General features: G+C 40.4%; 1 protein-coding gene across 6 annotated transcripts in view; it reads right to left on the reverse strand.

Annotated features, from left to right (window-relative positions):
* Positions 1-1,210: 1,210 nt before the first annotated feature.
* The window catches only part of ACSL3 (acyl-CoA synthetase long chain family member 3), a 51,101-nt gene continuing 37,249 nt past the window's right edge, over positions 1,211-15,062 (reverse strand). For 5 of the 6 annotated variants that reach the window (XM_030456029.1, XM_030456034.1, XM_030456031.1 and 2 more), the window contains 4 exons: positions 14,125-14,316; positions 12,802-12,916; positions 7,906-8,063; positions 1,211-5,342 (listed from right to left, as the gene is read on the reverse strand). In XM_030456029.1, the coding sequence (XP_030311889.1) occupies positions 5,179-5,342; positions 7,906-8,063; positions 12,802-12,916; positions 14,125-14,316 (629 nt within the window). In that variant the 3' untranslated portion in view covers positions 1,211-5,178. Of the gene's footprint in view, positions 5,343-7,905; positions 8,064-8,265; positions 8,460-12,801; positions 12,917-14,124; positions 14,317-15,062 lie in introns of those variants that run through there. The other variant, XR_003987887.1, reaches the window with a different exon arrangement.

Raw genomic sequence — 15,062 nt, forward strand, 5'->3', positions numbered from 1 at the left:
GGTAAAAACCAAACAAGTAACTTTTTTTTTTTCCTTTTTTTTTCCTTTTCCTTTTTCCTTTTTTTTTTCCTTTTTTCCTTTTGAAATAAACAAACAACTACTACGAATATAACTGAAAATGAGGAGGTAGCTGGAACCTTCATGGCTGGTTAAAGGGATTAAAATAAAGATCAGCTATGAAGCAGCAAGCATTTAGCCAGCACCATGACCCCAGGCATCTGGAGAACTTGCAGATAAAGGCCAAAAAATAAATAATAAAAAAAAAGGCATCTGTTGAGATGCCTCTAGGCTGGGTGGTTACCACCATGATTTGTTACCTAAACCTTGAATTCCAGTGCTCAAGAAGTCCAACTGCAAGCATCTAACACCTCACTGGGATGTTACCCTGCTGCCCACAGATTTAAGGAAAACTCAACACCAAATTTGAGTCCTAGGACACCTGGGGAATAAAAGTAGCACAGCTTGTCTTAAGGTATTACCAGGGCCAGTGCTCTTCAAAGGAGTAACTGGCACATCATCCACAGGAAAACAAAGCAGGGCAGAAACTTCCCAGCAGTGGCAAACCAGGATGAGCTGGGAACTGTGCTTGAAACCATCACATTACTGCATTATTATTATATTATTACATCAGTATTTTACATCTATACATTACATTATTACGTTAAAACCATCACAACAGCTTAAAGCCATCCCATCTATTCTGAATACTTGAAAAGACATTAAATTAAGAGTTTCAAAAGACACAAGCTGCCTGAACTCCCACTCTATCAGGTAACATTTCTACTCCTGAATTAGGAAGCCTTGCACATAAGGGTGATTCCTACCCAGTCCAGATACAGCAACCCAAAACCAAGAGCAAGGTAGAGAAAAAAAAATGCATCAGCAGCAACTGCAGAGCAGAAGTGGCTGAGCAGTCACCATTCCCTGCCAGCCCCACCATTCCCTACCCACAAAGCACAAGCAAGAAGCTGGGACAAACTGCCCAGATACCAACTTCCAGCAATGGAGAGAGGGTGTTTTCCCAAAAAATTCCCAACAAGGTGAGGCAGGGAACAAAGCATAAGGACAAGGCCACCATCCAACAGGTTTCCCTGGCAAGAAACAGCCACGCATTCAACTAATGTGATTTAAATTCACTTACCTACAACTGTAAGTTATCAGCTCAGATAGATAAAAGATTTGCTGCTTAAAAAACTGGAGATCCAGGGCCTGATTTGTGAAATTAATTTTATTTTTGAAACATGATATCCAATTACAAATAAATAATTCATACAATATAACTCAATTAGGATATACAATGTTCAGGCAGTTCATAGTAACAACCAAGACCACACTGAAAATGAGTTTACATTAAATAACCAATCACAGCAATATACAACTGGTCATTCTATTCACCTTGCAGCCTGGTCCAAAAGGTGTTAGGCAAGTTGAAGATTGTTCCTTCCACCAGTAAAGAAACAGATGTACACAATGTTATACCTAGTCCAAAGCAGTTATATATCACATTAATAAAAATTAAAACTGCTGCATTGCATGGCCTAAATGTAGTTTTAGTACAGAAAAAAAGCTTTAGCAGGATAAAGGGTATTGCAAAGGAGTATTACGTCCCACGGCAGTCACTGCATAAACTTACAAGCTTTACAGGATGTTTTTAATGTATGGTTTCAGTTCATACCCATCCCTGCATCCTACTAAAAAGCAGGAGGCTGTAGATACACATTAATCTCAGTTGCACGTTGGCTTTCACTTTCATTTCACTGAAATATTAAACTGCTAAGACAGAGCTTCCCACTGAGGTATGGTCCTGCTTGTTTAAACTGCACTGGCAGCACCATCAGTAAACTTGCAAGGTCTTGTCTGACATAGAATTCTTTAACTCCCTAACCTCCTGCAGAAACACTGCTCTCTCTCTGCAAAGGATGCTTAGGACATCGAGGTTTAGTTCAGCCTGAAGTCTGAAATATTTCTAAATAACTGCAGGGATTTAAAGGAGATTCACAGCATTTCTTGAGTTGGTTTTTTTAGTGTGAAATATTTAAGTTTTCACAGAGAATAAGTAGCAACAACTCTCAACAAATCAGATTCCTGGGAAGTTTAATTTTTACAAAAGCTTTGTTAAAAAAAAATATCTCTTTTTCTGGGGCCCCTCAGGTGAGGTACCTGCCCCTTGTTCTTAGTTTGAACTCAGAAAGACTGTTTAAAAGTCACAACTTTTCCATTACAAAATTCCCTACGTCATGGAGACCCTCTGGGCAATTTCCTTAAGTTAACTCCACAGCTGTCAGCAGCCTTTATGCCACATATAAAACTTACTTTTGATCTTCTGCTTACACTGGGCATGGGAAGACACAGGGGGGTTAAAAAACAAAACAAAACAAAACAAAACAGACACCAGGTTAATTCCTGGGTGATGTCAGTACAATCTGTGCAGGGCTTCAAACTCCCCTGGAATTCTCTGCACAGGATCTGGCAGGCAGAGCACTGTGCAGGGCTGAGGCTACATCTGAACAGCAGCTCTGATTCACCAGAGCCCTCAGCAATTAATTCTGAGAAGCACGGGCACCCACAGGGCTGGTGGCCTCAATGGGACATGGGAATAACTCAGGATCTAGTAGTATTGAAGCCCATCTTTTTTGTCAGAAAACCAAATTTAAAAACATACCCATCACAAAATTACTTTAAGCCCATGAAAGTATTTTAGGAGTCATTTTATCTTCAGTGCTGAGGCTAAAAATTAATTAGCTGCTTTATTTTCACGTTCTTTAGAAGAAATAAAGGTCCACAATGAACCTGATATCTAAAGAGGGAAGACCCATACGTAGACATCAATTTCAAATATAAAAAAAAAAAAAGAAATGTAAAGTCAAATGCACAGGAAGACTGCAACGCAAACTTGTAACTGGATTAGAAAATTAAAACTGCTATTTCCAAGCCATTTTATAAGTTTCATTTATGCAATTTAGCCAAAAGAGGCTTTAAACCCTGATTAGCACAGTACTACCTTCAGATTTCTGCTGAATTACCCAATAGCAGATTTTCTTCCATCTGTTGCACAATGCACCAAGTGATGTAGCAGAGTACTCCAGTAATTTCTTAATTTTCACTAAAAAGAATCACAAAGAAACATCTGAGCAATATACATCAAATGCTGAGCTCAAACTAGTTAAGAACCTGTTGATGGAGCACAGACAGATATTTAAGCAATATTAGTATTGTCTGGTGTGACACTTCCCTGCAGACTTGGCAGTTTCCACATTCAGATCCTTCAGTGATTTTCCAGCATTAGTTTTATCTCTGTTTGCCAGAAGCTTTTAATTTAATATCTAGATCTGAGGGCATTGATCTCATAATTGCTGTCCTGATTCCTCTTGGTTGTTTTTATTTCCAAACCAAAGCAAATGCTTACACCAACTCATTAACCAGCAGCAGTTTTTCTTAAGAGCAGGGGAAATCCATCAATAGTGGGAGATGGTGATTTAACAAATTAACAGCACAAACCATCTCCTCATTTCAGCAGAACTAAAGTGCAGGGAACCTACTGGGTATTTTTTTACCTTTGTGATTCTATAACCAATGGACACTGTGAATTTAAGTAATATTTCAGCCAAAACTCCCACAAATGCTCACTACAGCAACTCCCTCCCCCCAAACCAAGCTGCTGCCATGCAGCACTGCTGTCTGGTACCACACCAGGGCACTAAGTGAGCCTCAACACCCTGATTTTTAGTACCACAAGTAAATGATACACGAGAGAAATCATCTCCAAATTCAAGAAATTTTAATATTTGCTCCATCACAAAGTTGACTGATAAATGCCTTTTCACATTCTCATGTAACCCTGATTCAAATATACTTTTCCCAAATACTTTGAAAATAAAATTCACATCTGAAACAAATTTAAAGATACTCTCTGAAGAAGAAAAGGTCCCACCCAAAGTTAGTCAAACAATATTCATGTATCTACAACGAAGCAGAAATCTGGACTCCTTCCCAAAGGGTCTAACAAACCAAGCAACATCAATAACTCTGGCTGACAAATGCTTCTAATATCTCTTTTTAAAGCAAAAAAATGCTAAACAGAAGAACAGAGAATTAAAGGGAGATTTTTAATGGCACAAAGGGCAGCTAGGCACTGTGTGAGCTGAGAACATAACTGTCATTATGACTTTAAAAATCCCCCCAGGAAGATTTGGGTTGCAGCTAGGGCAGAACAGGGGTCTTGCCAGACTTGCAGAAACAGTGGAAGAGCAAACCCAGTTTAATGTCTAAGCCTAATGAGAAAACACAGACATTTTGACAGTCCTTCCACTAGAAGGACACTGTCAAGCTTAGAGCTCAGTGAAATGAATGTCCAGAGTTCTTTTAGCTCTATGCAATTCAGCCACTGGATGAAACAGTCATGAGTTTTCTTAAAAACAGGAGCTTATGTATTTGAGAGATTATTTTTAGGTTTAATTTCTGCTGAGATAATAGCATTTTTTTTGTATTAAACAAGCTTTAACTAACACCTGCAAGAGTATCTGCCTTTACACCAAGCTGTGCCATGACCATCTTTCCTTTCTCAGGTAAAAACAAAAGTAACCATTAGGCACATATTGAAGGTGTACTACACGAGCTGGAATGTCAAACGTTTTCTCCCTCAGAGTTACACAGAAAAATAGCACAGCAGCAAATAACCTGGTTCTCTGTTCAACAGTGATCTTGTTAGAAGCATTTTCAACGTACATAATGTCAATACATAATGTCACAACATCAATACCTTCTTATCTTTAAATAATTAGGTAAAAAAGGCCCCCAGAATAACCATTTCTTATATAGCCAAGTTCTCTCTATATACATCCAAATTTTCAAGATACAAATAAAACATTATACAGGATTTATAAATGCTTAAAAACTTGAGGCTTCAGAATCAGGGTTTCCCAAAGATGACTTGGGAAAATCCACAGACTGACAAGGTAGCAGAGAAAACTGAAAACAAGAAGACAGACACAAGTTTGCTGCCGTAACATTTTACTGAACTTGCCAGTCATCACGGTGAAGTTAATCAGAAACAACAGTTTAAGCTGCAAATGAGGAATGGTGGTTTTGTGTGTTGATCTCAAGTGTTGAGACAGGCAATTCAAGTATTTCCTATTTGATCCAAGCTCACTGTAGCAAAGTGGTGCAGAAAAAAAACCCTTATTTTACATTTATTCCATACATTCGGTCAATGTCCGTTTGATAGAACGCCGTGAGCTCTTTGCGTTTTAGTTTGAATGCATCTGTCACTAGACCAGTCTCAGGGGTCCAAGGATCAGGGCTCAATCGAATTTTTACTGGTATTTCAAACTTCTCCAGATTAGCTGCAAAAATAAACATTTTCAATAGAAAACTTAAAGGCAACCATTTTTTTTTTTTTTCCTGCAATTGAACACAAACGAAAGCTCGGTATTCTCACACAGAAAGAGACGCAGAGAAAGAGAGCTCCTCAACCCCCCCTGTGGTTAGCTTTGGAAACCCATGTGTCCACCACTAACTGTGTTTCCAAGTTTCCACAGTGTCCTGGTTTGGACCAGGATAAAGGTGATTTTCTGTCTTGTACTTTTGCTTTTAGCTAAGTCTCTTGTAAGTAGTTGCACTTGCTGAAATGAACAGCAAGTTTCTCAGACAGTGTGTGCTTCTAGGACTGATAACACTTGATGTTTAGAGTTACTGCTAGAGACTGATGTGCAGAGCCAAGGACACTGCTCAGCTCTGAGGAAAACATTTTACTGTCCAGGAGGATAAAGAGATCCCACCTGAGCCCTCCTTTGGGGAGGAACAGACAAGATAGATGCCAGAATTGACCAAACAGAGGATTCCATCCCATATACGTCACACTCAGTATAAATTTGAGGCATCACGAGGGCCGAGCCAGATCTTTTCTGGATTTCCAGATTTCCAGACTTCTGGATTTCCTGATTTCCCTTCCTCCCTTCCTTCACCCGGCATCCTGGAAGGATTCTCTCCGTTCCTCTGCCTGTGCTCCTGATCCGTGCCAGCCCATATCTGTGTGTTCCTGCCTCCAGCTCCCAACTGCTGCCGACTCCAGGATTCCAGCCTGGACTTTCCCAGGGCTGCCCTGCAGCCTCGGTGGTGACGTGAGAGTTATTGGGGGAAAGGAGGGAGGAATGTGGTTTCCATTTTCCTGTATATTTGTATATATTTAGTAATTTTACCTATTTATCATTACTGTTTCATTAAAGTTGTGTAGTTTAGTTTCCAACCCATAAGTCTCTCTCCCTTATTCTCTCTCCTTTCTCTATCAAGGAGAGAGAGATTAAAGAGAGCGTCTGTTATTCGGTTTAATCGCCGGGCCAGTGTTAAACCGTGACACACAGAAATACAAAGCTAAAGCCCAGCTGTTTAAGTATCTGTGCTGCTCCACAGCTTCAGAAAAGCCTGAGTGCATGGAACTGACATCTTTGAAATCCACAGCTAGATCAGGGTTGGGATAATCTTTCTGAAGTCTTGAAATTCATACTACTTAGGGATGAAAAAACAGGGGGGTGTGTGTGTTGTTTTTTTTTCCTGACAGTCCTACACTGTTCAAGGAAATTAAGTAGCTACTCCCCTTACTGAAACAGAACAGTGCTCTGTACGTTAGACCTTCAGCACAACGTGACTGCATTTGCAAGAGCTTCTGCAAATAGTTTCAGACCTAATAGAAGAAAAATAAATCTAAGTAATTGACAGATGGGCAATATTAAAAAAAAGAGAAATAAATCTAAGTAACTGACAGATGGGCAATATTAAAAAAATAACCTATGCTCAGGTTAAATTAATAAAAAATCTACAAATGCTTAGTTATCCTGTGCAACCTGCCATCTTTCCATTTTCTTGCACTTTTTACTTAGTTGACATTAAATCACTAGGTTTGGGGTCTTGAAATTTAGCACTAAAAATCATGACTTAAAAAAGAGCTTGATGAAAAAAAAGCTCAGTGCTTAGTAATGGCCAAAAGCAAAAGCAAAGCAGCAATTATGAAAGAACAAACAAGATATCATTGTGCCACTGTTTCATTCTGGACAGGAGTGGCAGAATAGACTGCAAGAAATTAGCATGAAAAAGATCCAGCTGAGGGGGAAGTTTATTTAACAGACACTGAAAAAAAGGCACCATTGTGGCTGTTCACTGCCTCTTCTTACAAGAGCTCAGCAAAACCAAGCTGAACGAGCAGATGGCAGGGTTAAAAAAACCCAAGAGACATTTCTTCACATGAACACAGCTGAGCTGTTCAGCTCTGCCACACTGAGACAGAGTATTTACCTAACTTTAAAACATGATTTGAAGAGTTAACGGAGTAAAAGCCTACTGAAAATTATTAACTAACTTCAAAAGACAGTTGCTTTCAGCTTAAGACATCCCTCAAATGCAAGTCCCTGGAAGCCAGGAGAGACCCTGTCACCATGGGCTTATTTCAGCTACACACAGGTATGTTGCACATGAGACTATGATATTCAACACACACATAGTGGATCTACAGACGCCCCACATCCTTTTAGATCAGCAGCTGTAGCCAAAAAGACACCACCTGACATCTTGGAACAGCATCACAACCACACACATACATATAGGGAATTAAACTGAGCTTGAAGTTTGTCCTGGTTTTATATTCTTTCCTCAGCTACTGGCCACAGTTTTACGTACACCAAAAGGACTGATCTAACCCAACTTTTGTTTGTTGGTTGGTTGTGTTTTTGTTTATGTTTTGTTTGGTTTTGTTTTGGGGTTGTTGTTTTTGTTTCTATGTTTTTTGAAAGAAAATTTTCACTTCATATATGTCCTATGAAACATCCAGGCTGAAAGGAGAACTTTCAGAGCCTGTGTTTAACTTTCACAGACTTTATGGTCCACAAGATTAATACTATCTACACAGCTACTCACCTGCCATGGCAGCCTCAGCTAGAACTTTCAGTACCTCTTTTTCCATCTCAGGGCTGTTACAGATCTCTTCCCAAGTTCCTTTAAATCCTTTCTTTCGAGCTAGTTCTGCAAGCTCCTTTTGATTTGGCACAACAAATCCAATGACGTAAGAATGGAAGCTGAGAAGCATAATGGGCTTTTTAGTATTAATTCTGTAAAATCAGCAAGTCTTCAAAAAGAACATTTCAAATTGAGGGGTTTGCACTTGATACAGAGATATTGCTCTTAACAGTTGGCTGTTGTTCACCTGATAATCTTTCTGAAATAGCACACAAACTACTTTTGCCTGCTTAAAAACAAGTAGAAAGAGAAGCTACTTACCTTACAGTAACTGCACTGCTTCAAGGTGTGCTGTCCATATGCATATTCCACTGTGTCCCATGCTCAAAACTTTGGGGAAGCAGCACCCAGATGATGTCAAAGCTCCCTGCCTCTCCTCATCTTTTGCATCCCGGTATGAAGTCTGGTGTGTGGCTTCCCTACCTCAGTTTCCTCTCAACTGCAGAATCCAGTTACTGTAGAGGAGCAGAGGACTGCAGTGAAGAGGGGTTGGAGAGCAGGTTGTGGAATGAGCATATGCACAACACATCTCAAAGAATGCCTGCTTCTGGAAGGGAAGTGACTTCTCTTTCTCTTTCAAGTGATTGTCCATAGGCTCACTCCCACTGCTGGCAATCTCTCTGCTCCTACCATGCCTACAGCACACCAAGCTGTCATTGACCCTGTGCTCAGCCCTGGTGAGGCCACACCTCGAGTCCTGTGTCCAGTTCTGGGCCCCTCAGTTTAGGAAGGATATCAAGGTCCTGGAGCAGGTCCAAAGGAGGGCAACCAGGCTGGTGAAGGGACTCGAGCACAGACCCTATGAGGAGAGGCTGAGGGAGCTGGGGGTGTTGAGGCTGGAGAAGAGGAGGCTCAGCGGAGACCTCATCACTCTCTACAACTCCCTGAAAGGAGGTTGGAGCCAGGGGGGGGTTGGTCTCTTTTCCCAGGCAACTCTCAGCAAGACAAGAGGGCACAAAGGGTCTCAAGTTGTGCCAGGGGAGGTTTAGGTTGGATATTAGAAAGAATTTCTTTCTGGAGAGGGTGATCAGGCATTGGAATGGGCTGCCCAGGGAAGTAGTGGATTCTCCGTGTCTGGAGATCTTTCCAAAGAGCCTGGATGTGGCACTGAGTGCCATGGGCTGGGAACCACGGGGGGAGTGGATCAAGGGTTGGACTTGATGATCTCTGAGGTCCCTTCCAACCCAGTTGATTCTATGATTCTATGATATCAGAGTCTTTGGAAAATACTGGAGCACAATTCCACCTTCAGATGGTGTAAATGTTCGTGGAAAACGGGAACTGAACCTTACATGGCAACATCACACGTTTTAACAAAGCAGACCACAGAAGCAGAGACCTGAAAACGATTTCTGATGATCTAATTCATTCACCTGCTCTGAAGCAAGGTCAGCTCCATCTAACAGATGTTTGTCTAACCCTTTCTTGAACAGCAGACCAACACTAGTGCCAGTGCTTCCCTATTCCTAGCATTGGCAAGCTGTTCCTGATGGCTCCTCCTGACTGCTCTGCAGCTCACATTGGCTGTATTTTCACACAGCCAGTAGTCAGATGTTCCTCTCCTTTCCACAAGCCAATTATTTTTTCTACCCTCCCTTAAGTTTCTTCAGCAATTTAAACAATTCACTTGTCATACATCACAGGTCTCTGCCCAGACTCTCCCATTTTTCTCCTGGACTCTTTTCAGGAGGTCCACCTTTCCTGTAACTTTTCCTGTGGAACTCAGATCCCTCAATGCCTGGCTAGAGCAAAAAGATAATTGCAGGCTGCACATCTGATTATACTGTATTATTTACATTCTTAAACCAACATGACACTGACTTGTGCCAGCTGACAGAGCAATGCTACCAGATGGTGGTCCTCACCCTGAATTTTTGCAGTTTATTTAGGTGTAAGTGTAATTTACATTTAGTCAAGCTTGCTCTTAATTCTAATCCTGTCCTCCTTCTAATCTTGTGCCTTTGGTCCTGCTCCACCATAACCATCTACAGATCTATTAAATCTTTTCATCTCTCACCAGACAGATCATTAATGCAAAATACAGAACCTTAACCCTGGTATGGAGATTACTTTAGCTTCTCCTTTAAGGTCTCCAAGATAATCTTGAACTACTGGCTCTAAATACCCTTTAGGTTACTATATATTGGAATTTCCTCCTTTGTTCCTAGAATCAATTACCATGGGCATCTGAGGGCAGCTGTGAAGACTGCACAGAAGTCCATTACAAACACAGGCTTCCCAGGCATCACCTGTTGACAAGCTTTGCCCACTGGCTAACACAAGCCTCATTTTTCTAAGAAAGTGCTCACAGAAAGACTACAGATCAGCCTCAGTATCCCTCCTGCTTCCATCTCACCTTCAGTCTTTGCCTCTCTCCCATTTCCTACACACCCACTCGAGCCTTCCTCTGTACTGACCCCTTGTACCTCTGTCTGGCTTTCCTGTGTAATGTTTATTATCTATGAAGGCCTCCAGAACACAAAAGGACTCTGGAACTTTCATCCCTGTTCCTGTAATCTCCTGACAAGCTTAAAGCCATGCCCAGCAATATCACCACTGTCTCTGGGAATAAACAGCACATAAAAGAAATCAGTCAGCAGGGCAAGCCTCAAATTTTCCATTCATCTAAAATTCAGCCTCTGAGCAGCTACTTCCCTCTCTACTACTGTTCATTCTGCCAATCTTTTGGATGTTGCAGCTTCTTTAGTCTCGGAGGAAAGGAAGAAATCAAGGAAGGATTAAGGAAGGATCAAGGAAGAAATTGGTCCTCAGGATCTCCTTAGTCATCTCTTCCATGCTAAGATATTTCACCAACATGCTTCTCCTGTACTAGGCATCCTCATTCCCTTACTGTGCTTAAGATCCTACCCAAGTCCAGCCCTCAGACCTGTGGTGAGACACACAGACTGGCATCACATGTTGGTATCACCATTTCTATTCTGTTCAGCCTGGTCCTTAGCAATTCTCCTTAAGCTTGCTGCTAAAAACTCCCTTGTTTTTTTGGCTTTTTTCTAGTTTCTTTATTTCTCAGATAATAATGACTCAACTACTCATTTTCCTGACATGATGCTGGAGACTCACTGAATACATCTTGGATGGGTGAAATGATAATAATACAGCAGCAGTATTCTTCTCTGAAGGAGCTGCAATCATCATTTCCTTTAGCAAACATTTTCTTCCTTATCTCACTGTTCTGTCTGAAGGAGCCAATTATTCCAGGCTCTGAAGAAATAATATCATGCAAACACTTCTGCTTCCCTACTACTCTGTTAGAGGAACCATGTACCCCAAGATCTAAGGTCAAGTCACAGATTTAAACCATTTGTAGAAGCCTGTCCTTGTCCTTTTGAATGTGGGAGACAGAACAGCTACAAATGAAGGACTTGTGCTGCATGTGAGATCACCCAGGCAAAGTACAAGGAGAGACAGGATCTGAGAGGTCATAGGCACTGCTACAAAACAAATCTCCAAGCTCAGAGAGCTGAGTATATACCCACAATGAAATGTGCATATGGACAATCGTTCAAAGAATCTGTATTTTAGGAGTCCTTATGCCAAGGCAAATACAGTATGTGAGGAAAAATACACCAGTAGCAAAAACTCCAATCTGGGATGTACCTGGAACTCTGTAAATTACCTCAAGAAATTGCTCTTAGGGCTTCCTTTTGTCAATAATATACAAAACAAACTCTCAGAGCCAAGTGCCTGGTCTCCAGTGTTGTGTCAACCTGGAAAAATTAACACAACATTTGGGAGTGCACTTCAGTCCCAGGAGAGCAGAAATCACTGTCTGTAGGAACCTCTGTCTCCACACAGGCTACAGAGGGTGCTCAGAACAGGCAGTCAAAGGAAGCAGGCAGGAGACTCACCCAATGGGTTAAAAGCACAAATAAAGCTTAATGTAATGGAAGTTCTCAGCAGTGGCATGCCCAATGGGTGTCAGCCTATTGATCAAAAATGAAGATGCAGGATCACTACCATTGCTTAACATCAAAACACCACAGAGAACCAGGTGAACAATCCAAAAGTTAATTTTACATTTATTACCACTGAGCAATTCTCTGGTATGCTAGGCCTGGCCTCTTGCAATCAAAGTTATCAAGCAGGGCTTTTTTCCAGTTATTTAGAAGCTCCAAAATTACTTTTTTTTCAGACATCAAAATAGAGAACAGGAAACAAAGACCACCTGAAGTATTCTGATATTACATACAGGTAGGAACTCCAGACACAAACATGTCTGAGCACTTGTATGTCTAATACAGTAGTAAAAAACAAACAGAACATCTTAATTATTAATTGTGTTTGCATACTATCTACAGAGTGTTTTCTCTCAAGCATCAAGGTTTCTACTGTTGTACTGCAGGGGCTGAAGAAAAGTATTTTAAATGCATGAGACAGCCTCTGGGCTGCTGGTGTTTCTTGTCCCCCCTACTCTCCTCTGAATACCAGATCACAGCTAAATACAGCAAGGAACAAGGTGTCCCAGGGCCTCCATAGGTATTAATCTCTTAAGTGCTTGAGAGATACTATGAATGCAGTCAAAGCCCAGCTGTTTTACAGACTGGGGAAAAGGGAATGAAAGAGACTCCCTCCTGGCATTTTCCCAACAAATTATGAAGAAAATGGAAAAATAAAATCCAACATTTTTGATGTTTTAGTGTTGATAAAGTTGCATTTTATGTAAAACCCTCTTTCAGCTGGTTTAAAAAAAATCCACGCACTGAGTGGCAAAAAATTTTGCTGAGGGCTTCAGAAGGGCAGAAAAAGCAAACAGCAAAGTTATCAGCTGCCTCTTACCTGCTTGCATATGCACAAATATTGTCTACTAGTGGAAGATTCTTTAGAGCTGCTTCTACTTTGCCAAGAGAAACATATTCCCCTGCCTGGAGCTTGACAAGATCTTTTTTACGATCTATAGAGGGGAAAAAAAAAGGAGTTAAATGTTAATTACAGAACTGACAACTCTTTAGACATTTGATTTTATACTTTCCTGAGATGTATGTATAAATGCCAAAAGGTAAGCTGACTCGTGTCTGGTCAACATACCAGAAACCCTTCATATCAGGTCCCCACACTGCAATTTATCAAGCTTTCTCTCACATAAAACTAGGACATATTTCAATGTCACACACATCCTGACTTTAGAACTGCATCTCTGTGTGACAGCACTGAAATGTGCATGGAAGACAACAGGGTTATGCCAAAGCCAGTGCCTGCCTAGAAGCACACATTATGTGCTGCCTGGTCCAGACAGTTAAGGCAGGAGGTGCAGCACTTGGTGACATTTTGTTATTTATTCCTGGGCTAATTCCTTATTTAAAGAGCAACTGTCTTACCTCTTATTCAAAACAAAATAACAGGAACCAAAAATTAAAGCCACATTACTTGAAGTTATTACACAGGGGTGACTATGGGGCCCTGACCAGCTAGCTGTGATGACAGCCAGGAGTGCAGCTCCTTTCCTACAGACCAGGCAAGGGAGTTTTGTAGCTGTCTGACCAGTGCAAGGCAGCTGCAATGGGACCCAAGACTTTTCTGATGTAATAAACCAAATTCAGCTTAGTTTTCAGGATTAAAAAGCACCCAAAATCAGGTACTGTCTTCAAGAGAAAACACCTGGTAGCTATTAAGGCAAATATTTGTGCCAGCTACGTCAAACAATTGTGAGCCTGTCACAGGCTTATATTTAACAGCTTTACCTTAGCATATTTTTCCCCCTAGTTCCTTTATGATAAAGAAATACTATTATCAAGAATGCCAAAATTGAAAAAAGCATATTATTAAAAGGCACATACTATCACTGAATCAAATTCCATACTTAAAAAATTACAAAGTCTAAGGCAGCTTGTCCAGCTCCATTAGTGTATATTTAAGTCTCTAAGTACTCCCCAGTCTCACTAGAGTGAAGTCAGTGTTAAGACTGTTTTAAAAGGCAGTCTGTTTTCAAAATAATCTTTTAAAACACACAACCAGATTGATGTTAACGTATCAGAATTTTCCAGACTTCAGACTGCACGACAAGGTGAAGAGATTGCTTTTATTTTAACTATTTCAGAAAATAAATCAGTATTTGGCAGCCCTGAAAAATATACCCATGTTCATCAGAGTTTATTAACTCACCAATGATTTTGAGACATCCATCTGGCTGAAACTCTCCAATGTCTCCAGTGTGCAGCCACCTTTGCCCATTCTCATCAATGGTGAAGTCTTTTTTGGTTCTCAATTCATTTTTGTAGTAGCCCACAGTCACATTTTGCCCTCCAATAAGAATCTCACCTCTGGGATATGGTTTATCAGTGTTGTAATACCCACCTAGAAGCATGTAATTTATTCTAGTTAACAAAATACATTCCAAAGCAAGAATTATTTTGGCTACTTCACCACAGAACTAAACACTTCAGTAGGTCCTTAGCCAAAGTTTCCACTTTTCAGTAAGAGAAGAGGTGGTTCCAATTCTTTCCAGCATGTAAACAGATATTTACCATTTTTACAGATACTGGCATTCACTGGTCTGCCAGTTTCATACAGACTCAAAGAATTTTCAACTAATTTTAGTAAAGGAAAAAAAAAAAAAGTGAGATTTCCCATTAGCCCAAAGCATCTTTAATTATGTATTTTTACTCCACAATACATAAAAGCCTACAGTGAAAGGAAATCACCTAAATACATCTCAAATTTGATTAAATATATTTGATGAAGCATCCATTTTCCAGTTCCATTTCATAGGCTTCTCTTAATATTAATGTGAATTATATTTGAAAATATTTTTTTAATGGCAAGAGAAGCTTTCACACAGGCTCTTCAGCTGAATCTCCTGAATCCAGCAACCCCAAGGCAGAACACTGAAGACATTTAACCTGTCCTGCAAGAATCCTGGTCTAAATCAGGAAGAGGTACAGTGCTCTATACATTTGCACAATCAGCATATCCAGTTATAGTATAAAGCACTATGTAGATAGTATGTAATATATTCTACAATAAGCACAAAATAAAAGAAATGGTATACCCAAGGAAAGTTAAGATACATCCTAGAGAAAAATGCCATTCACATTAATAGC

Source organism: Calypte anna, chromosome 9 (genome assembly GCF_003957555.1).
Source record: "Calypte anna isolate BGI_N300 chromosome 9, bCalAnn1_v1.p, whole genome shotgun sequence".
Lineage (NCBI taxonomy): Eukaryota > Metazoa > Chordata > Aves > Apodiformes > Trochilidae > Calypte > Calypte anna.